General features: G+C 45.7%; 2 protein-coding genes across 7 annotated transcripts in view; one reads left to right on the plus strand and one right to left on the minus strand.

Moving 5' to 3' along the window:
* Positions 1-13,775, minus strand: part of RNFT2 (ring finger protein, transmembrane 2) — a 32,339-nt gene extending 18,564 nt beyond the window's left edge. The window contains exons 1-8 of one of the 6 annotated variants that reach the window (XM_051805305.1): positions 13,728-13,775; positions 12,301-12,487; positions 11,149-11,437; positions 10,962-11,021; positions 6,647-7,128; positions 4,185-4,261; positions 2,589-2,689; positions 222-375 (exon numbers count right to left, since the gene is read on the minus strand). In XM_051805305.1, the coding sequence (XP_051661265.1) occupies positions 222-375; positions 2,589-2,689; positions 4,185-4,261; positions 6,647-7,128; positions 10,962-11,008 (861 nt within the window). In that variant the 5' untranslated portion in view covers positions 11,009-11,021; positions 11,149-11,437; positions 12,301-12,487; positions 13,728-13,775. The other 5 variants (XM_051805304.1, XM_051805303.1, XM_051805309.1 and 2 more) reach the window with 5 other exon arrangements.
* A 64-nt stretch (positions 13,776-13,839) lies between these two features.
* On the plus strand, positions 13,840-22,775 carry SPRING1 (SREBF pathway regulator in golgi 1). The gene is made up of 5 exons (XM_051805319.1): positions 13,840-14,149; positions 15,590-15,746; positions 16,951-17,102; positions 17,564-17,677; positions 18,624-22,775. The coding sequence occupies exons 1-5, from the start codon at positions 14,039-14,041 to the stop codon at positions 18,705-18,707; spliced, it is 618 nt and encodes a 205-aa protein (XP_051661279.1). The 5' UTR covers positions 13,840-14,038; the 3' UTR covers positions 18,708-22,775.
* Positions 22,776-22,995: the final 220 nt, after the last annotated feature.

The following is a 22,995-nucleotide window of genomic DNA, read 5'->3' on the forward strand; positions in this document are numbered from 1 at the left end:
CTGGATCCCTGGAAGTGTCCAAGGCCAGGTTGGATGGGGCTTGGAGCAACCTGGGCTAGTGGGAGGTGTCCCTGCCCAGGGAAGGGGGTGGGAAGGGATGGGCTTTAAGGTCCCTTCCCACCCAAACCATTCTGGGATTCTGGGATTTCACGCTGCAAACGTGTTCTAAAAGCATCAGATTATCAAAGATAAATACTTGTACATCAAGAGGAGTCTCCTACCTTGGACTTGACAGCCAGGATGATCTTGGGCAGGGCCACCACGAGGCATTTGAGGGCGATGGTGAGGTACTTGAGCACGAAGTCTGCGATGCCCACGATCCACATCAGGTCGAAGAAGTCCAGCCTCTCCAGGTTGGGCTTCAGAAAGATCAGGCTGAAAGACACCAAAACACCAGTGAGAACCTCACTCAAGCTTCTTGTGTCCACTGCTGGCTAGAGAGAGAGAGCCCAGAAACTCCCCTGAGCCCCAGGGGAATTGCCAAGGGCAAGAGGAGTCAGACATGCAAATCAGTGCCCTGCTTCCTCTCTTGGCTTTGCTCTTGTTCTCCTGAGGTCACCAGGTTTGCCCACTACCACCAAACAGGACCCAAACCTGTTCTGGAAGGCTGCAATCTCCACAGCCTGCCCTCCACGCTGCACCAGAGCCTTTGGTGTGCAGGCAGTGCCTTCAGCTCTGTCTGATTCTGTGATCTGAATGTCAAACCTTACCCTGGGAAGTCCTGCTCAACGTTTGCTCTTTGAAAAAAGTGGAGTCTAGGACAGCAGAATTCCACACAGCAATGGGCAGGAGCCACTGACCTGAGCAGCAATGAGGACTGGACCCTACTGAGGCTGAAAAACCAGGATTTGTCTTCAGGGTGTTTAGCTGCTAAAGCCTCGCGGTAGAAAGCAAACACTTGAACAAAAAAAAACAACCCAACAAAAAAATAAAGCAAAAGTAAAATAACCAACCCGAAATGAAAGGCCTGAACATGAATTTAAAATACTCACAACACTGGCACAGCACAACAGGTAAAATTACACCCTAAAAACAGAAACAGAATCAGAGGCTTTACTACTATTCATGCACTAGAAACAATAAATAAATAAATAAATAAAAACACTAGGAAAAAAAAAAATAAATCAGGAAATGAAAAATAAGCCAGAAAGAAACAAACATGAAGCAGCTACTTCTAATTTGACAAGCCTGCCCTGTGAATAGTCCCAGGTCCCCACACAACAGGCAACAGACACCAGCCCAAGCATGACACAGCAGCACTCCCAGGAACAGGGATCCTCCAGGGAAATGTGGCCCAGCCTGTCCATTGGTAATAAGCCCTGCCCTAAACTGTGTGTAGGGTGGCCCCAATTTGCTGAAAGCCCTTTATTTTGGGTGATCTACCCTCTATTTTAAACTAGTCCCATCCATGTTTTTAACCCTGACCACCACCTTACAGACACACAGGTTCCCTGGGATGCAAATTCCTTCTCGATGCTTCCACACCTTTCTGCCATTCCTGCTTCTCTTCCATTCCCTCCCACGAGCCATATCCAGGGAATCCCATGGCCTGGCATCTCCCATCTGGACCCACACATTCAAGCCTTCTCCCCTCTCCCCCTTTCCAGAAGCATTTACATACAGAGTTTTTCCAGTGACCAAATCCAAATCCATTAGGGGCAATTCCAAAGGATACCAGGGTTAGGGGCAGACCTTGGCTCTTCCCATAGACAGCATTGTTGGGGAGAAGCAGGGAAGCAATGAAATAACTGGCAGAGAAACCAAACCCAAGAGCTGTGTAGCCATAACCCAACTGCTGCACGTTGTGTTTTCAGCCTCAAGTTCTAAGTCCCCTTCAGTGGGACAAAGAAAATTCTAATGAGGGAGATAATTCATATGGTTTTAGCTCCTAATATCAAAACTACTTTCTAAATAATTAGGTTTGATGTTGCTCCATTTCTTCCTATTTATTCTACTAACATCTCCTTGCTTAAGTTGTGTATCTTTGCTTCCTGTCTGTCATAATTCCTACAGACTTTATGGTAACTAGGGGTAGTGCTGAACAAAATCCATTGGTACAAACTTTTCTGTACTTGAGAACTGCTTTAGTGAGAATCTGAAGGTCAAGGATGTCTTAATTACCTCAGATCCAAGTGCCTCTAAGCCCTGAGGACACTGAAGTAAAACACTACTATTTCACCTCCTGTTTATCTCCTGTCCTGGACTCAAAGCTTGACAGATTGAAGAGAAAACATTACAGGAAGAGGAAAATCAGTGGGTCTGTGCCTCATCTGCTTCTGACACCTGCTCTGTGTGCTCAGCCCCTGCAGTCAAAGTGGAAATTCAGAGGTGCCTGTTAAAAAGGGTCCACCCTGCTCTGAATCACGTCGTGTGTCCTCCCCCCCCATTTCCACCCTGGCTATGCCACTGATTGCAGAAATGACACACATCCTTCTGCTCCACTGAAAGGTAGGACAGAGATGCAGCCAAGACAGCAGGTGCTTTAGGCATGAACACTTCCAAAGTGTGGGGAACAGTGGGCAATTCTTCTCCTCCCTGGCAATTATCACCTGCTTCCAGCACGGACAACGTGAGTCCTGCCCACCTACCTGTTGTAGAGCTGCTGAGAGCTGAATGTGTAAAGCAAGTACAAGGTGTTTCCAGTGAGAAAGGCCAGGATCCAGAACACAACCAGCACTGATCTCTTCTCCTGGGCAAGAGAAAGAAGGAGAGAAGATAAATTGGAAGTCTTGTGGGTTGTGCCCATCCCAGGGGACACGAATATGTATCTAAGTGTTCAGTAATTAGTTTATTGACACAGGACTAAGGCTCAGAAGCAGGCTGCTAGGTAAGGACACACATAAACACAGGCAGAAATGGCTCTCACCCAGCAAACCTTTCAAATAAAGTAACTTCAGGAAGATTATTTGAAATATGGTGGGGGAGGTGACAGCCTTCCTTGCAGAATGCAATCTTCAAAGTCGGGATCTTTCCTGGGACATCTAAATTCTGCTGGTATTTAAAACTCAGTGTGACAAGCAGATTAAAAAAAAGTCAGTTCCATGTATTGTCCTAAATTCTGAGCTGTCACCTGGTGGGAGTGACACCTCATCAAAGGGGGGGTTTACAAACAGATCCTCTGAGTGAGAGGAAGGCTCAGCTAACCCAAATATAACCCATCACCACCTGCAGCACATCTGAGTGTTATCCAAATGCAGGGAGGTTCTAGAACAGGCATTTTTGATCGAGGAAGTAACTGAAGGTCAAAAAAGAAGTGCAAGTGCTGCATTTCAAAATACATGGAACATTACAGACAGAAGCTGGATGGCAGAAGATCTTGTCCTGGGTCTTGGCCCAGGGTAATTTTGAAGAGTAAATTTTACTCCTGGGAGGAAAAAACACCCACCATTTTTCTTGTGAGCTGATTTATTAAGGAAATAGGTCTCTGCAGGGATGTTTGGCTAAGATTTAAAGCAGGGGGATTAAGGGGCACACTGCTGGAAGGAGAGAGTGCAAAGTGCAAGGCAACAGCCATCTATTACATGATTGTGCAATTTATCTCTTCATTCAGCATTGCAGCACATTTATTCCACTGCTGTTGGTAGATACCAGTACACACTTGTGCCACCCATGCAGTTTTAATAAAAAAGGAATTCTAGTCTTGTGCTTTTAGTGCTGTTGAACTGTTCTCCTGACACTGAAGATCACAAGGCCTGGAAAGGTCTGCTGGTTTCTGTACATTCTCAACAGCATTATAAAGATGCTAACAAGCAACACATCCACAAAATGTTTCAGTTAAACACCTCAAAACGTGATCTAAATGCTAATAAGTTAAAGCTCATCATTAATAAGTCAAATAGCTTTCAGCACTGCTGCTGAAATGGGGAAACCCAGGTGCAGAGAAGTGCTGGAAGATGCACTGCCAGCCAGTGGCACGGGGAGATGCAGATTACAACACCCCTGAGCTGTCCTCTCTTTGTTTACTACATTCACACTCACAAAAAAACAGGGTAGAAACAGTGGGAGAGCATCGGTGTGGAGAAGCAGGAAGAGGAAGGCGGGATTAGGGCCTTTCAGAACTCTTTGTTCCTAAAGATCTGTGCCCCTATAAATGCATTCAGCCCTCCAGTGCAAAAGCAGGTGTTGTTTTGTGCACAGAGGGTGGTGTTTCCCGGGAATACAAGGAGGTAAAATGTTGGACTCACCTTCAGGGCGACCTGCTCTCGGAGCGTGGAGTTGGCGTAGGCGAAGGTGCTGGCCATGCCAATGCACACAGCAATCCCTGCAGGGAAGGCACTGTCAGGGGGGCCCTCCTGAGCCAGGGACACCAGTCCTGAGCCAGGGACACCAGTCCTGAGCCAGGGACATCAGCATCTCAAGCTCAGAAAAAACATTACTGGGTGGTACTCTGGATGTGCCGGGAATTTAAATGTACAGGTGACTAAACCAGGGCAGTCTGGGCTCTGTCCTTCAAATTCAGTGTAAATGAAGATGCAGCACTGCAGTGAGCACCCAGCCCAGCACAGACACTCTGTCTTAAGGTCCTGAAGGAGAACACAAGTGCTCTGAGCTGTGGCTATGTTGTGCCAGGTGACAGTATTACAACAGCAGCTCAGCAGCTCCTGGAGGACAGGGCACGCTATCAAAAACCTACAGGATATCAGGTCCAAAGGCCAAGATATTGCAGACAATTAATCAAATTCCTGTCAGAGTTGTAAGTGGACTAAAACAGAAGCATTACTGGTTTCCCAGTGTTGATAATCTCAGAATAAGTCAGGATCCACAGACATGCCAAACATACAATTTTATAGTGCTAAAATACTCAGGCACCATTAAAAAACCTGCATAGACATATTCTTCAGGGAACTCTGAAGATCTCAACTGCAAGATGTAACTGCTGATGCTGTCTGACTTGATTTCACAGCTACCACAGCTAGACAAGTGTCTCATTCCTCAGGACCCTTCTGTGCTCCACAGAAACCTTTGCCAGTCACCAGTGTAAGCTCTGCCCACCTGTCCTAGAGAGAGCTCTGAGGGAGAAGCCTTGGTAACATCCTCACCCTCACAGGAATGTCAAGGGGAAGATCAGGAAAAGGAACAGAACTGGTCAGGACAGCAAAGATGTTCATAGTTCTAAACTACCTGTAGATATCCTGCTGGGTGTAACAACTGCTGTTCAGGTGAGGGCCTTCAGAGCAGGGAGCTGGTGAACATCCTTCCAAGCTCTGTTAACAAGTACTGTCTCTGAAGAAGTGACAAGCTGCATGTGTTCACTGCCTGCTTTCAATATTTTTCTGCACCACACTCACTGGACTTGTCAGTGTTCAGTTTTAACTGGTGCCATAAAAATTCTTAGGGCAAGTAGTAATTAAGTACAATTTGCAGGCGAGCATCAAGCACTTTTCCTCTTTGGTTTTAATATTTTTAGAACAGCTGGGACTGAGAGTAGGGTGAATTCATCACATGCATTTGAGTGTGTCCCCTTCATGCCAGGCTACACCTGGACACTGTGTAGGGGTTTGGTTTAGGCCTCTTCCTGGCAACCAGGTCAAGGAAGTACCAATATCCCAATATTCCATTCTGTTCTTTACATAAGCAGAAATATAAATAGAAGAGGGGAGGAATTTGGAGGGGAGATCTCTCCTCAGAGAGGAGGAGTTGGAGGAAGCAAAGTAACCTCCCTGTGGCTGGGCTCCTCATGTGGGAGTGCAGGCCTGGGGATTTTTTTGAGAGGCTGTTGTTTTTTTTTCCCCATTCAAGAGGAGAGATCCAGTGGTGTGGACTCTGCTTCCTTAAGGAAAGCACTAAGATTTTGTTTGATAGTTCTTTAATTGATTGTGTATACCTGTTTTTCTGGGGGGTTTTTTGGGTGTTGGGAGTTCTCTTTCTTATATGCATATAGTTTTTGTAACTGTATAGAAGTGTAAAATATATATATATACTGCTTTGGTTCTGTTATTTTGGGGTTTTTTTGGTAGTTTTTTTCTTCCCTTTCCTTCCCCTGCCTTCATAAAAAGGGTGGTGGGGGGGAAGACCTTTGCTGTGGTCTTGAGCACTTGGCAGGAGAGCCAAGACCAAACTACCACACACTGTCACATGGGCCCCTCAGCTCAGGAAGGACATTGAGGTGCTGGAGCAGGTCCAGAGAAGAGCAACGAGGCTGGGGAAGGGACTCAAGCACAAGTCCTATGAGGAGAGGCTGAGGGAGCTGGGGGGGCTCAGCCTGGAGAAGAGGAGGCTCAGGGGAGACCTCCTCACTCTCTGCAACTCCCTGACAGGAGGGGGAAGTCAGGTGGGGATTGGTTTCTTTTCCCAGGCAACCATCAGCAAGACAAGAGGGCTGGGTCTTAAGCTGTGCCAGGGGAGGTTTAGGTTGGATATTAGAAAGAATTTCTTTGCAGAGAGGGTGCTCAGCCATTGGAATGGGCTGCCCAGGGAAGTGGTGGATTCTCTGTCCCTGAAGGTTTTTATGATGAGACTGGATGTGGCATCAGTGCCATGGGCTGGGAACCACGGCAGGGTTGGATCAAGGGTTGGACTTGCTGATCTCTGAGGTCCCTTCCAACCCAGCTGATTCTGTGGTTCTGTGATTCTATGGATAAGAGTATGGGACACCACTGCCTGACGAAGCTTCACAATAGGGTTCAGAAAGGATGGGGGTGCTTACCAAGCTTGTGCTGGAAGCAAACTTTAGCCAGGAGGATCAAGATGAAGGGAAGCCCCTTCTGCAGCCACCCGACGACGGCCTTCAGCTCTGAGAGGGCCGGGGCCGGGGTGCCCCCCTGCTCGTCCGGGCCCTCCTCGGCGTGGCCGTGCCGGTCGCCCCCCGCCATGTGCAGCAGGGAGGAGCCGCGGTGGTGGCCGTGGTGGAAGTGGTGGGAGGGCTGGCGGTGGTGGTGGAACGGGGCTCCCTCGGCGCGGCCGGCCCCCTCCTCCCGCGGGGCCGGCATCTGGATGAAGACCTCGCCGCCTCCCGCCGAGGAGCCCAGCACCAACCCCGACTGGAAGGGCGCGGCCGTGATGGTGCCCGAGGGGATCCCGGCCAGCCCCGAGAAGAGCTGCTGAGGGGAGGAGGCCTCGGCCTTGAGGCTTTCGAACACTCCGCTCTCATCCACGCTGGTCTCGGAACTCACCGTCTGGCTCCGGTTCCTGCGGGGGGACGACAGCGAAGCGATTAAAAAACTGAGCGACGCGGAACTTCGCGGTCTTTTGTGGTGGTTCAGTGTTCCTCACTGCAAGGGTTTGGTCTAGGCCTTTTCCTGGCAACCAGGTGTTGTGGTTTGAAGCTGGCTCCCTGCCAAGTCTCCAAACTTCACCACAAGAATTCCACCCCCAACCAAAACCCAAGGGAGGAGAGAAAAAAAAACCCAAGAGAACCAAAACGAGAGAGAGGCAGCTAAAGCAATATATATATAAATATATTTACACTTATATTACAGTTATATACAATTGAAATATATGTACAATTTCAAAAGGGAAAGGGAAGGGGGAAGGGAAAAAAAGAAGGAAACCAAAATAAAAGATACACGATCAATAGCCCAAGATCTAGCAACTAAAAGAATTAGCAAAAGAATATCTTACTACTCTCCTTGGGACAACAGAAAGACGTGCTGGCAACTGCCATCTCCCAAGGTTGGCAAGGCCTTACCAGGCCTCACTCCCCAACCTGACAGACTCAACAGCAGGGAACCTGCACCTCCAAAACTGCCAGAAGGAAAGAAGGGGCAAAGGCCTTTCCTCCTTTCTTCTTATACCCCAGGTTATGTAAAAATTGTAGGGAATACCGGGTAAATCTGGGCACTTCCTTGGTTACAAACTGGTCACCAAGGAAGGCCTAGGCCAAACTACCACACCAGGTCAAAACCAAGAGAGTACTTATATCCCAATATTCCATGCTATTCTTTACGTAAGTAGGAATATAAATAGAAGTTGGAGGGAGTTAGTTGGCCAGGTGTCTTCTGGTGAAGTTGGAGACAGTAGGCTCCCTGCAGTTGGTCTCACTCATGTGGGAGTGAGGCCTGTGAGGCCTGTGGGTTTTCTGATTCGAGAGGAGAGATTTGGTGGAGTGGCTTTTATTTTCTTAAGGAAAGTATTAAGATTTTGGTTTGACAGTTCTTTGTTGGTTGCATATATCTGTTTTTCGGGGGGGTGTTAGGGGTTTCTTCCTTATGTGTATATAGTTCTGTAATTGTGTATACGTGTAAATACATATATATATTGCTTTAGTTCTGTTATTTCAGTTCTTTTGGGTTTTTTTCCCTTCCCTTTGCTACCCATGTGTTCATAGACAAAAGAGGGGGGGAGAGCTTTTGCTGTGGTGTTGGGCACTTGGCAGAGGGCCAAGTCCAAACTGCCACTCTCACACACTTTGAGAACATGTAGGTCTCCAGATGACAGATGGTTTTCCCTCTATGTGCTGTTGGAAAGTCACAGTTGCAGAACTAGAGGCTAGTAACCAAACTCACAAGATCAGGGAACTCTAAAGACCAGACCAACAGGCACCACTTCCTTCACCTAGAGAACAAAATTCCCAAACACCCCCTTCACTTTTGGAGGAACCAAAGAAGTTACACATGCAATATCAAATTCAACATCATCTACGCTGATTGTAATATTTAAAGAACAAACTTCCCAAACACTCCTTGGACTTTTGGAGGAACCAAAGAAGTTACACATCCAATACCAAACTCAACATCATCTACACTGACTTTAGTATTTAAAGAAAAACATATAAAACCCTGTGGAACCTGACACAATAAGACAGGTCATATTACATAGAAACAAATGAACCAAGCTAACTCAAAGCAATGACCTACCCCCAAAACCTTCTGTCTTTATTTAGGGTTGATCACTGCCTGCCCAACAATGAACTGCACCAACAAGAGACACAATCAACTGGGGAAGAGCAGCTTGTGTGTCCCTGAACTAATAAAGGTTCTGCTCATGGGTCAAGAGAAATTCTTCTGTTTTGATATTCCTGGCAAATTAGACATGGATGTACCCAAATTACTGGGACCTGGAGAGAATTAGTTCTGGCACTGATCCTTTCCAGATTCCAAAAAGTCTAAATACCTTCCTCCTAACACCAAAAGACTAGAGGCTTTCTTCACCTGAAGTCAATCCTGTGGAATTCAGATGAATACAAAGCAAGTTTAGATGGCAGGGAACAATCCAGGTAACAAGTAGAATGATCATTAGGCAGTAAATACCTGGCAGACAGCAAATACCTCTCTAAATTGCAGAAGGAGAGTAAAGAATAAATAAGCTCAGCAAGAGGCAAAGCTCACAAATAAGGCAAGTTGCAGGGCTTTGGTCTCTCTTGATTTTAACCCCTGGAGGTCTCTAACTTTAGAAGTAGTGATTACAACTCAGGGATATACACACACAACACGGGGACAGAATGTGACAGTCCTTGGGTCTGGGAACACTAACAAACAGCCTGGGTGGAACCCAGTGTTACAAATAAAGACACAAGTATTGTTTGGAATAATACTACCAGGATACAGGACTGTGCTTTCAGCAGGAAGGAATTAATGTGGGACACATTTAAAAACAAACAAGGATGAAATTGTGAGGCTGCTGAAGTTAACCAGAAGGGAATACCAGTGGCAACAGCATTTCATTCTACATTTAGAAACCTTCAGCCTCTCTGATAAAAGGTACCTAACCTGTTAAAAACCAGAAGGATTTATAAAAGCCAACTGACATTACTCTGCTTATCTTTTGCACTCAATAACAGACCCAGACCCTGAATATATTTTAACTGAAGTGTCTTACAGGCTTGTACAGACTCAGAGAGCTCTGCACAGAAGACAAGAAGGCCCATTCAGCACCTTCTGTGCCTCTCAAGCCCCAGCCTTGGCTGCTGATACAAAACCCACACTTTTTTTTTCTCTGCACTGAGGCTTGGGCAGCATCATGCAGAAAAAAAGGTGGAGGTGGCTTTCTTTTCCCCTGAAATTAAGAACAGTACCATGCTAGCAGGGGTCAGGGCATCAAAGTGCAACTCTACTTGCAAACCCGATGATCTTTCACTTATAACCTCAGCTCAGCCAGAGCAACTACATTTGTCAGTTCTATCTTTGTCTTAATTAGATTAGTTTCTTCTTTAGGAAAAAAAAAAACAAAGTCAAGCTGTAGCTCTGGGAAAGCCCTAGGGAATACTTAGCACCAGAACAACAACAGTGGCAAGGCTCCCTTGCTGATGGTATAATTGCAGAAGTGAATTAGAGGTATTCTGCATCTAAATACTCACATACAGATACAGACTCTGGATACAGACTCTGGATACAGACTCTGGGAGGATGTAAAGGATCACTCAAGCTCTTTATAAAACACTAAGTCGTTGAAAGCTTCAGCCCAGCAGACTTTTTACACACTTTAATAACAGAAGTATAGTTTCTGTTCATACAGGTTGATCCTTGCAGATTGATTGCACTCAAGATCCCCATAAGACTGTGCAACAAATCATTCAGGGCTTAAATTCTTTTTATAAGGATCTGTAAGTTTTATACAGGAAAAAAATAGATATTATGTTTTTTTTTTCCAAATGCTATAATCTGCATTTGAAGTAACAACACTTAGTATTCCAGGAATCTTCTATGCTTTCCCTGCAGTAAATGTTATTTAATCCTAACCTGACAGCATCTCTTTTGAGTTAATACATAATATTATGCTCTTTTTTAACCAAAACAGCAATATTAGCGCTCCAAAACGTCCTGCCTGTGCCAAGCCAGCTCCTCATGTGCCACACTGGATCATCCTGGAGCACTGTGGTGGGCAGCAGTCAATGCTGACACGAGGGGGAAAAGGAAATCTGTGTCCAAACTTCCCGAACTCGAGCAGAAAGCCTGGCCACACCACATCCACAGGGATGAGGACTGAGGAAACTCAGTTTTGAGCTTCTGTCTTCTCACCCCCCCCTACATTTAAATCAGGCCATTCCCCCTGGAGAGGAGCCAGGAGGAGGGAGGCAGGTGTACCTTTCCGGAGGCGCGTTGTCCGTGTTGCTGCTGTGCCGCCTCTGCATTTTCCTCAGCACCCTGAAGCACAACACGCTCAACATCAACAGCACGGGGCAGCAGAGCCCGGGGGGGCTACTGAGACAGGCCCACGGCGTCGGGGGGCTGGGGGTGCCACCCAGCTGGGCACATGGCTGGCACCAGGCACCTCCTGCTGCGGCACAGCCCCTCCGGCTCCCGGCTGCTCCTCAGCCCGCTCGCACAGGGACAACGTGGAAGTTGTGGCAGCACAGGGACACGGGGCTCCAGGCAGGGCAGGAACTAGTCAGGTCCCCTTGGGCAGGACAGGGCAGTCCCGAGGAGTGTCCAGCTGGCATGTCCTGGGAGAGACCTCGAGGACATCTAACAGGGTGGCTCCTGCTGTGACACGCCACCCAACATCCGCTCTTGGGAATGAAACCCCTTCTTCCTCTTCTGCAGAAACCTGGTTTGTAAAACTGAGAGGGAGGAAAAAAGCAAATGTATAAACATCTTCGATGAAAAAATACAACCAGGTCATGACAATATTCTTTTAAATAACCCTCCTAACTACGAGTTCTTTACCTTGTAAGTCCCAGCAGGTTTTGAATCTCTTGCTATACGTTTCAGCTTGTGCTGGATTTTCACGGCCTAAGTTCTTTTTATAAGGATCTGCAAGTTTTATACACAAAAAATAGATTTATGGGGTCTTTTTCAATTGTTATAATCTGCATTTGAGGTAACAGCACTTAGTATTCCAGTAATCTTTTACATGCTTTCCCTGCAGTAATCCTACCCTGACAATATCTCTGTTGACTTGATATATAACATTATACTCTTTTTTAACCAAAACAGCAATTCAGGTATGATGAACAGGCCAAGACAGGCTGGCCCGTGCAGGCAGAGCTGTCCTGCCTGGGAACAACTTTGAGGTCACTGCTCATAAAAAACATCTGTCCATCTTCCCATGCTACAAGCTGAGAGCCAGAGCCAGAGTAGAGGCAACTCCAGCACTTGGAAAATCCTTCACGCCTTTCTAGACCATTAGAAGTCTAGATTGTGATGTGGGGTGAAATCACACTCCACAATGACATTCAGCTCCACGGGGAGACACTTTCTCTTCTGGCATCAGCCATGAAGGGGACAGTGACATGAATGCCAAGTCCTGAAGGTGCAGGACATTGTGAGATGGAATGGTCTGTTCTGCCCAGAGTCCTACAGGTTTGATCACATTTAAATGGCCTTTGTTCCAGAAGGGACTCAGCTTCAGTACTGACTGCTCCTGCTTTTTCCAGATTAGGGGTTTTCATCTTGCTGCACGTGGGACATTTTTTAACAGTACCTGAACAACAGCCTTATCCAGAGGTGCCAGGTGCCACCGTGGCAGAGATGGAAGCTCCAGAGGGTGCAGACAGCTCATACACGGAGTTCCACAGAGAGTCCAAGCTGGTCCAGATTGCCAACTCACCACAGGTCCCTCAGACTGGATGACTGCAATGCCCCTGGCTCCCAGTGCTCACAGCACATCTCTAAGAAACACATGCAAAGAGTCATCTTCACCACAGCACAGAGAGTATATCCACACATACATCTTGGAATGTGTATCACACATAAATAACACAGTGTATATTTATAGATATATCTATATACACACAACTATACATCTATATATATATACATATCCATATCTATATATAAACCTAGATGTGTATATATATATATATATATATATATACATATATATACACACATATATACATATAAGTAGTTATATACATACAAATATATGTATACATATATACTTCTATACACATCTTTATTTATATATATTACATATTATATTATAAATATACACATATACATAAATATTTTATATACATGTATATAAGTACATATACATATATATGTAGACATACATATATATGTATATATACATATTATGTATATTATATATATTTGTATATTACATACAAATACATAAATATATTACGTATATTACATATAAATACATATACATATATATGTATTTATTATATATACATATATGTATTATATATTATGTATATGTATTTTTTATATATACATACATATATATAATGTATATGTACATATATGTATATACGTATATATGTATAATATACATATTATGTATATATACATATTATGTATAAAATATACATATACACATAATATGTATATGTACATATTATGTATATAATATACATATACACATATATGTATGTATATATATGTTTATATTACATATATGCATTTATTATATATACATATTATACATACATATTACACATACTCATATACAGACATATATACACATTTCTCTCTATATACATAGATATATATACATCTGTATCTATCTATAGATATATATATACACATCTATCTCTAAATATACACTTCTCTCTGTTTATATATATATATACACACACATTATATATGTATATATATATGAATATATATATATATACACATTTATATCTATCTATAACATATATTTACACATTTATATCTACCTATAACATATATATACACATTTATATCTATCTATACATACATAAAGATCTATAAATACAGTCCTATGCACACACACATATATCTATGTACACACACACACACAGACACAAGCGAGGCCTTTTTTCCCCATTAAGCCGAGGCGGGCGATTCCCGCTGGCACACGCGGCGCCGTGCCCGGGGGAACGGGAGCCAGCCCTGCCCTGCCCTGCCCGGCCCGGGAGGTGCCCCCGTACCCACCGATCCCGATCCCGGTGCCGATCCCGATCCCGATCCCGGTCCCGCCCCGCGCACGCCCGGCCGCGGCTTCCGCCTCCCGCTCCGTGCCGGCGGAAGCGCTCGGGCCGCGCCGGGGCCGCCGCCGCTCCCGGGGCTCCCGCTCCCTCCCGGCGCTCCCGCTCCCTCCCGGGGCTCCCGCCGCTCCCGGGGCTCCCGCTCCCTCCCGGGGCTCCCGCTCCCTCCCGGGGCTCCCGCCGCTCCCGGGGCTCCCGCCGCTCCCGGGCCGCCGGGGATGCGGGTGCCGGGCCGTCCCCGCTGGAGCTGAGCCCGCCATGGTGCCCTGCGGGGCCGTGCTGTGGCGGCGGCTGCTCAGGAAGCGCTGGGTGCTCGGCCTCGTGTTCGGGCTCTCGCTCGTTTACTTCATCACCAGCACCTTCAAGCAGGTCAGTGAGCGGCGGCTGGGGGGGGGCACAGCGGCCCTCAGGCCGCGGGCACTGCGGTCCTGAGGCTGCTGGCACTGATCTCCTGAGTTATAGAATCACAGAATCAGCTGGGTTGGAAGGGACCTCCGAGATCAGCAAGTCCAACCCTTGATCCAACCCCGCTGCGGTTACTAGGCCATGGCACTAAGTGCCACATGCAGCCTCTTTTTAAAAATCTCCAGGGATGGAGAATCCACCACTTCCCTGGGTAGCCCATTCCAATGGCTGAGCACCCTCTCTGGAAAGAAATTCTGATATCCAACCTAAACCTCCCCTGGCACAACTTGAGACCGAGCCCTCTTGTCTTGCTGAGAGTTGCCTGGGCAAAGAGACCAACCCCCCCCGGCTCCCCCCTCCTGGCAGGGAGTTGCAGAGAGTGAGGAGGTCTCCCCTGAGCCTCCTCTTCTCCAGGCTGAGCCCCCCCAGCTCCCTCAGCCTCTCCTCACAGCACTTGTGCTCCAGTCCCTTCCCCAGCCTTGTTGCTCTTCTCTGGACCTGCTCCAGCCCCTCCATGTCCTTCCTGAGCTGAGGGGCCCAGAACTGGACACAGCACTCCAGGGGTGGCCTCACCAGTGCTGAGTCCCTGTAAAAGCTACATTGTAATTATTAAACACACTAGAGTTCAATTTAAACACACAAGAGGTTAAAATAGTAGCACCTGATGCTGTGTTTGACAGCGACAGTGTTTCGAACCGAAACTGGAAAAAGAAAATCTCGAAGGGACTGTTGTTGTTTGTTTTATTGTTGTGTGCTGTTGCTTGTTGTAGTGTTGCTTGTTGATGTTTGTTGTATGGTGTTGTTGTTTGTTGTGTTGTTGTTTGTTGTTATTGTTGCTGTATCTTTCCAGAGAGGGTGCTCAGCCATTGGAATGGGCTGCCCAGGGAAGTGGTGGATTCTCCATCCCTGGAGGTGTTTAAGGACAGACTGGATGTGGCATCAGTGCCATGGGCTGGGAACCACAGCGGGGTTGGATCAAGGGTTGGACTTGATGATCTCAGAGGTCCCTTCCAACCCAGCTGATTCTGGGATTCTGTTCTATGATTCTATGATCTCTTGTGAGCAGTATTTCCACTAGCAAAGGACTCACCAAAGAAAAATATGTGCAGCTGTGGTTACTTAAGATAATTTATACGGCTTTTGTGGTTGTGGTGACCAAGTTCAGCTGTGTTGGCTGATCCCTTGGTGAATTTACACACCCCTATTGTACTGGGTTGTGTATCTCCCTATGTATTGCACAAAGTAACCTACTACAAGTCGTGTGTTGGTTACTCCACTGGTGCTGGAGTTTGCTGTGCTGTGGAGTTTACAACTATGAGCCCTTTCTAATTGTGGGAAGAGCACGTGGATTGAAGTGGCAGAAGCAACTTGTATGTTTGGTTGCACGACTGTCTTTCCTTGCAGGAAGAGAGGATGGTGAGAGATCGGAATCTCCTCCAAGTGCAGGAGCACGAGCAGCCCATCCTGTGGAAGGTGAAGTTCAGCCCGGGAAACAGCAGCCAGCTGAGTAACCAGTGCAGGAATTCTGTGCAGGGGAAGCTCCTCATTACAGATGAACTGGGTATGTTTGACACTAAGAATTTATTCTGCACGTGGCAGTGCTGAACGCTGCTTTGTCTGTCTGTCAGTGGCACTTCCAAGGAACAACTGCTCTTTATTAAGGTGTTTTTACTCAGCCATTGGCATTTTGTCCCCAGGCTGGATGAACTCCCCTGTGGCTGCACACACTGCTGGTTTGGTTCTGTGCAGGCTCAGCTCAGGCACAGGGCTGTGTGAGTGTGGCTGTGCTGTTCCCAGGGCCACCTCAGAGTCAAAGAATTCCACTTATCTTTGCACAGAACACAGACATTGAGTCCTGCTCCATTTATTGCCACTGCTTGCAGAGCTGTTTGAGTCTCCCTGCAGTGTGTCCCTACTGTCAGAGGTGTTAGGGAGAGTAATTGAGGAAACACTATTGACCTTGTAGGGAGGCAGCTCAGGACGTGTAATTAGTGCTCAGTCACAGTTAACAACCTCATGTGACCCTTGAAACCTAAGGATATTAACCACTTGTTTTAAGTGTTAAAAGTTAAAGATCCTTTCTTGCCCTACACAAGTACTTCCTCACTGTGCTTGTTGCTCAGGCACTGGATCTTTCTTGACCAGAAATCAAGGCTGTAAAAAACCCACCACATCTTTTTTTTGTGATTTGCATCAGTGTTAAATTTGGCACTGCCTGAATTATGCCTGGTGCCAATGCCTGAGGTCTCTAAAAATTACAGCTCTGTCTCACAGTCTAACACTGTGGTAGTAGTTTCCATAAGGACATACACATGGTTCTGTACTACTGATGGTTCCCTAACTCAATTAATTTAGAGCTATTCTGCATGGATAAATCTAAGTCCCTTCATACTGATCTGTCAGGAGTGTTATCCAGACACAGAGCTGTTGAGAGAACGTCACAGGTTTTTCTCCAGTACAGTCATCACCAATCCCCTTTCCCAACAAGGAATTATGCCAAAAAGAAATCAGAACTTCAAAATTCTGCATTTAAGCACTCTTACTGTACACACAGCACACATTAGAGTAGTAGCACATATTAGTTGTGCACATAACACCAGGCTGTTTGAAACATCCAAGTGTCACTGCAAAGAATCGCTGCTGCCAGACAGAGGGGGGTCATAACCTGCTAAATGACAAATAAACCTGTCCTTAAGTTACTTGATTCCTACTGTGGATGAAAGGGGTGTGTCTTGCCCAGTTGTTACTGCTGCTGTTGTTGCCAGGGTACATCTGTGAGAGGAAGGACCTGCTGGTGAATGGCTGCTGTGATGTGCACGTGCCCAGCACGAAGCTGTTCAGCTGTGAGAGCTGCCTTCCCAACGGCTGCTGCAGCATCTACGAGTACTGTGTGTCCTGCTGCCTCCAGCCCAGCAAGGTGAGAGCACCTCCTCCTGCTTCTCAGGTTCCTCTGGGCCTAAAAGTGCTGCTTTTCCCTCAGAGGGGACAGTTCCTTTTCTTGGAAAGCCTGCAGGGACCGTCTGGCAAGCTGTAAATAAAGCTTTTAACAAAATTCATCCCTCCCACCTCAAAGGGGAAGCACTGGGAGCCCTGCAAAGTGTTTCAGCTTCGGGGCAGTTGCATTTGCTGGAGGGAAATTATTGCAGAAGAAGCTATTCCAGTTTTGTAATTGGCACTTCCCTGTATTCTGTGAGCTTCTCTAGGTTCTCTTCCTACTGCTGGGGCTTGTGAGGGATTAACCTTTCAGTGCTTGCTAGAAATCCTAAGTGGAGTTGCTTACTATTCCTCTGATACCTGAGTTGTTTAGGTGAGGGTGGGCTTTGGTTGCTCCTTGCTGAAGGACAGCATTGTTTTGTGTTTTTTTGCTGGCTGCTTTAGCAACATCTCCTGGAGCGTTTCCTGAACCGGGCAGCTATTGCTTTCCAAAACCTCTTCATGGCAGTGGAGGATCACTTTGAGCTGTGTCTGGCCAAATGTAGGACTTCATCACAGGTAGGGCACAAGGACGTGTCCAGGGCCCAGAAAAGTGCCCTTGAAAAATGAGTTTGGTCCTGTGTGTTGTGCTTTTATGTCCAGGGGTGTGTTCATAAACCTTGGAGCTGTGGCTGGGGGCTCACCTGCAGGCACAATGCGTGTTTAGAGCAGGGCAAGTTACACACTCTCTTTAAAAAAGAGGTGCTTAACTAAAAGCAGACTGAGTTCAATAACCAGAGAAGATCTTGGATGAGTTCTGAGGAAGGTCTAATAAGGATGAGAACAGTGAGAGCTGTCCCCAGTAGCTTCAGAATGCTATTTATTTTATGGTACAGTTGGAGACTTACCATATGCTGACAATCATCTGCACAGAAACTCAAAAAGTATGTTGTAATATTTCTGTTTGTTTGTTTTAAGAACATAGGTGAACTTCTGCTACCCATGTGATTTTATTTAGAATTAATTTTGGTCTAAGCAAGCATTGGCCCTCTTAGAAAGTGCTGCTGGTGATCATATGCAGCTTGAGCATTTAATGTAGCAATAGGGATGGACTGCAAACACAGGATATAGTTCCAAATGTCTCCAAAGCTGCTTTTTGGTTTTTTTTAACCATAGTATCTGAACTCTAGCTTTATCAAGAACAATGCACACATCTCAAATAGCAACTTTATTGTGCCTTGCTTGCTTAGGACATTTGGTGATACTGCCTAAGCATATATATATATATGTATTTATTGAATCTATCCCCACTTACTTGAGTAGTCTCCTGAAAAGGAGTTCTGGGTATGGCTCAACATTAAAGTGCTGTAATTTAGCAACTGTTGGGAATACAGAGTTGTCTGACTCCAGCTGCTGTGATACACCAATGTGTAGAAGAATTTGGGAAATCACTGCTGTGGGGTTTGGCCCTGGGTGAAGGGATGTGTGTGTGTGTTGTTACAGCTTGTCCTCCTCTCCCTGACAGAGTGTGCAGCACGAGAACACCTACAGAGACCCCATTGCCAAGTACTGCTATGGGGAATATCCCCCTGAGCTCCTGCCTGTTTGAAAGCTGAGGGATCTGAGCAACAGAGGGAAGGAACTGGAGACTGGAAGCCAGAGGAACAACACACCAGCTGCTGCTTTACAAGAGCCTCAGTGCAAATGGCTTGTGTTGGGTGTGGGGGCAGAGCCAGAGGTGTCAGAGTGAGCAAGGAACTCCAGGTCTCTGGGACTGAATCTTGCTTCCTTCACTTTGTTGTGCACCTGTGCTAGCACTGTGCCACAGGACCAGTATTTCCTTGGAGTATTTCCTCTGTATTTTAGGATCTAGGCTGTAAAACACCATGGGAAAAATATCTAATGTGGCTTTGCAGCTGTAAATGGAGGTTCAGTTGTGTCTCTGCAGTCCAGAGACTTTCCAGAGAGACAGGAATAATGGGAGGATTTCTGCTTTTAGAGAGAAAAGCACGCTTTGCTTCTCTCTCTGGAACCCCTCTTGACATGCATGGTGTACACTACATGTGTAATTATGAATTATTTATTCATTTTATATGGATTACTAGCTGAAAGTATTGATGCTTTGCAGAGCTAGTGGTTGGTGCCTTTCAGTCCCTGTTTTGCTATGTCAGCTAGAAAGGATGTTTTAGATCCTGACTGAAGTTGGTTGGTTTTTCTTCCTCCTTAGTCTAAAGGAATTGTGTTGGGATTTGTCACTATAGTGCTTATGTTCCTCTTAGTGAGTTTAAAGCATTCAGAACTCCAATGGAGTTGTTATTCTGTCCAAGTCCTGCAGCACGAGAGAAGAGCAGGGATCTGCCCGGGGTGGGATGTTGATTGTTTGTTGTAAATACTTCCCTTGTTACTCTGCAACAGTTTCCTCAAAGAGGAGTCTCAGTTTTGTGAACAGCTCTCTGCTGGTCCCCTTGCTGACAGGGAACACTGGAGGGCTGTTTGCTTGAACTTGGTAAATCAAATGTTCTTCACTCCTGGTTGTGCAGGAGGCAAAAGGGTGGAGCTGTTCTGGGACCTCAGTTTCATGATGTCCTGGTGCATGAAGTAATTCCAATGTGCCCTCTGAGGACAACTGTGTTGCATGAGCTCAGCTAAACAGTCAGGGTGCTTTTAATTTGCTGTTTGACACACTTGCTGCTCTGGAATCTTGGTCTGATCAGAATGGCACTAGGCCAGGGTTGGTTCTCCCACAATTTCTCCTGGCTCTCTAAAGTTGCAGTTTAAATTGTCTCCCTCTGAAGGCCACACAACACAGAAAAGATGGGTAGAGAACCAGTAAAATGCTGACTAAATTTGTGCTCCCCCCTGCAAGTCACTGGGCAAAGTCTAAGCACTAGACTGAACTGGGTTGTTCTTTTCTGTAAAGTGATTCATTTCTCTTGTTTTTACCCCACCCATCTCCTCATGATTTGGACTTTGTGTGTTCCTGCTTGAACTGCATAAGATAAAAAAGTAAATAAAAATGTAGATAAAAATCTACAGAGGCTTTAAAGAAAAAACAAACAAAGACAAACCCCAAACACAGGGGTGGAATATCCTGGTGCAAAAGAACTGTAGAAGGCTGTGCAATTACATATGATACAAACAAGAAATAGTACCAGCCATCTCATAAAATCCATTTGCATTGTTTTCATTGTTCTTTCCCAGAAGCCATCATGTGAAATAACGGTTCCATCAGCAGTTTTCTCTTGGAAATCTTGTTTTTCCACAGGCTCCAGAGCTCTGGCATTAGCAGTTTGTGCAGTTTATCCCTTTGCTGCCATCCTGTGGCAACGTGCAGACGTGTGTGAGGCTGCAGTGTGGAGTCCTGTCTTCAGAGGGTAGCAGAGGTTGCTTCTCTTTTCAGCGTTAAGCACCTTCTTCAGCCCTTCCCAGCACTCCATAACCGTTTTCCTTAGGGAAAGCTGTCAGGTGGGTCTGTCAGACCATTCCTGCTGAGGTGTATTCCAGCACTTCGTGTGTTTGCACTGTGACTGATGAGATCAAGATGCTGATGGCCTGCTCCTGCTTTCTTTTCCAACTTGGTATTAATTCCTTAGCAGGTCATACCACTGCTTGAAGCAGTAATTGTAAGAAATCAGAAGAACCAGCCTAATTTGGACAATGTTTGTGAGAATTCCTGGCCCTTTTCTCTCCTAGAAAAACAGGACGAGATCAGAAGTGCATTGTGACCACTGTCAATGGGACAGAAACTGCATCCTCCCTCCCTGGTTGTTGAGCTGTTCAACTAGTACCTGTAGTTTATGTTAAATCATTAAAATGTTCCAAAATGCTACCTGTTCTCACATCTTTCCTTGAATTACAAAGCAACTGTACCAAAATGTAAGGTTGAAGAATACAGTGGGGCAGAGAGGGACACTTCCAGGAATATCTGTAATGAAGGCAAGCAAGTAGAGTTGAAAAGGAAATCAGTTGCATTTTAATCTAAGACAAGAGAATGCTGTCAATGATTAATAGAAAGATCAGACCCTTTGCAGAAGTGGACTGAGCAGGGAAGGGAATGCAAATGATTGTTTCACGTTGGGAAGATTCAGTGAGACACGTCAAATCTGTGCTCCCTGATAAAACTTCTGTGTGGTTTAAGTGGTGTCCATCCCTCTTGCAAAAAGCCTGGTGATTCTGTGGTTGTCTGACATCTCATTTCTCCTTGTCAGCTGAGAGGCTGGGGCTGTGGATTCCTGTTTGGCAGCAGGTTTAATGAGAACACCTGATGGAGCCACTGGCTCTGCTTATCTGCACTGAGGTCCCTGCTGGGGATAATTGGATGGGTTCTGTGCTTTTTCATTCCTGTGGTTTACAGGAATATTAATGCTGGTGAAAAATGGTGGCAGGCTACCATGAAATGGGAGAACAGGCCCAGGATTTAGTTGTACCAGTTTGGAAACTAATCTCTGCAGAAGGGGAAAGTGCTAAGTCTGCCGGGTTTAAACCTGAGCCACTGGCCTGGACAGGACCTGCTGTTCTGCTCCACTGGGATGGTACATGAAGAAGTGGATAAAAATCCTCCCTGTGATGGGCTGGAGCTGTGAAATGGCAAATGCAGACCTCTGAACAGTTGATGAGCAGGGATAATGGTTTCTGTATTCTCAGACTCTCACTCGTGTGGTGGCAGTTCTTTATCTCCTGTACGTGTTCAGGCTCTGAGTGCTTGGAGAACTTCCTAAAACACTGTGTTAGGAGTCAATTTGTGAATATAAAGCACTGAGCACAGCAAATCTTAATCATGAGTCTTTGTTATGATCCACTTTTAGAGAGCAAATCCTTTCTTACTTCCCTTGTCATTTAGCTGGACAGGCTTGAGCTTTAGGATTTGTTCAGTCTTATGGTAGTCACTTAACTGCAAACACACTCGATCCTTTTACCAAACACCATAATGTGATATTTGTTCTTGGGTTATTCTTGTCAGGGAGGCGTGGGGGAGGAGGTGAAAAGGAATTTTCTAACTCAGCAAGTTCCACAAAAGATGGAGTTCAGCAAATTATCGGCGCTTTAATAACAGCCCTCTTGCATTTCTTTACAACCTGAGGCAAACAACTAACTATATGCAGAGGGGGAAAAATGCCAACTTCAAAACCTGCAGGGAATGATGAGAAAGCACTTAGTTCTTCATTTTTGATCCGTGTCTAATTAAACAGACAGTTCTGTCTAATATTTTTGGTCCATTAAGGTCGGACTTGTAACAACACGCAGGTTGGCTTTGTGATGGTTTTCATTCTGAGGCAGTCCTGTGGCCACAGATCTTCTTTTTTTTATAAATCAGGGGTTTGGTAGATTAGAAATGTCTGTCTTAAGCAAGAATTCTCAGGATACCTTCAGACTGAAGCATGTTTGTTGCTGTGGTCTGCTGTTTTGCCTGTGGTAAAATAACACAAAGTTGCAGAGTAGAGAAAATGAAGGAATTAATCCTGACTGAAATCTTGCCTCGTAGAAGCTTTTCTGTTATGGGTTTCAATTAAGGGGGATAGAAGCTGTAGTTGCAAATGGAATGGGAGGCAATTGTTAGGCTTTTCCATAGGTGAGATGACAATTAATCTGTTTCTACTGTTAATAGTTGAAATGAGGACCAGCACCTGATTTCTTGCCAATTTAATGGAAGCTTCTAATAAAATGCAGCTCTCATTTATCCTGCATGTTTTCCATCTCTGCATGCACCTACTGAGTCAGGCACACTAATAGGAGTCAAGGTAAATTGGAATCATGGATCAGTTGCCTGTGTTTTGGTCCTGTCCTGCCCAAAACCTGTTTGGATTTTAAACTCCTCAGAGCAAAAAGACAACATTTGTAGTTCCTAGAACTTCTGGCAGTGGCCTCACCTGGAGCCTTTAATGTACCTATTAATATGA

This window comes from Manacus candei, unplaced genomic scaffold, assembly GCF_025592945.1.
Source record: "Manacus candei isolate 608988 ecotype Guabito, Panama unplaced genomic scaffold, ASM2559294v1 h1tg000064l, whole genome shotgun sequence".
NCBI classification, from domain to species: Eukaryota; Metazoa; Chordata; class Aves; order Passeriformes; family Pipridae; genus Manacus; species Manacus candei.

Bases quoted from the DNA above. Each gene is read 5' to 3' on its own strand.
- SPRING1 (XM_051805319.1), top strand. From the start codon at position 14,039: ATGGTGCCCTGCGGGGCCGTGCTGTGGCGGCGGCTGCTCAGGAAGCGC. The intron at 14,150-15,589 runs GTCAGTGAGCGG...CTTTCCTTGCAG, and splicing joins TCACCAGCACCTTCAAGCAG to GAAGAGAGGATGGTGAGAGA. The intron at 17,103-17,563 runs GTGAGAGCACCT...TGGCTGCTTTAG, and splicing joins GCTGCCTCCAGCCCAGCAAG to CAACATCTCCTGGAGCGTTT.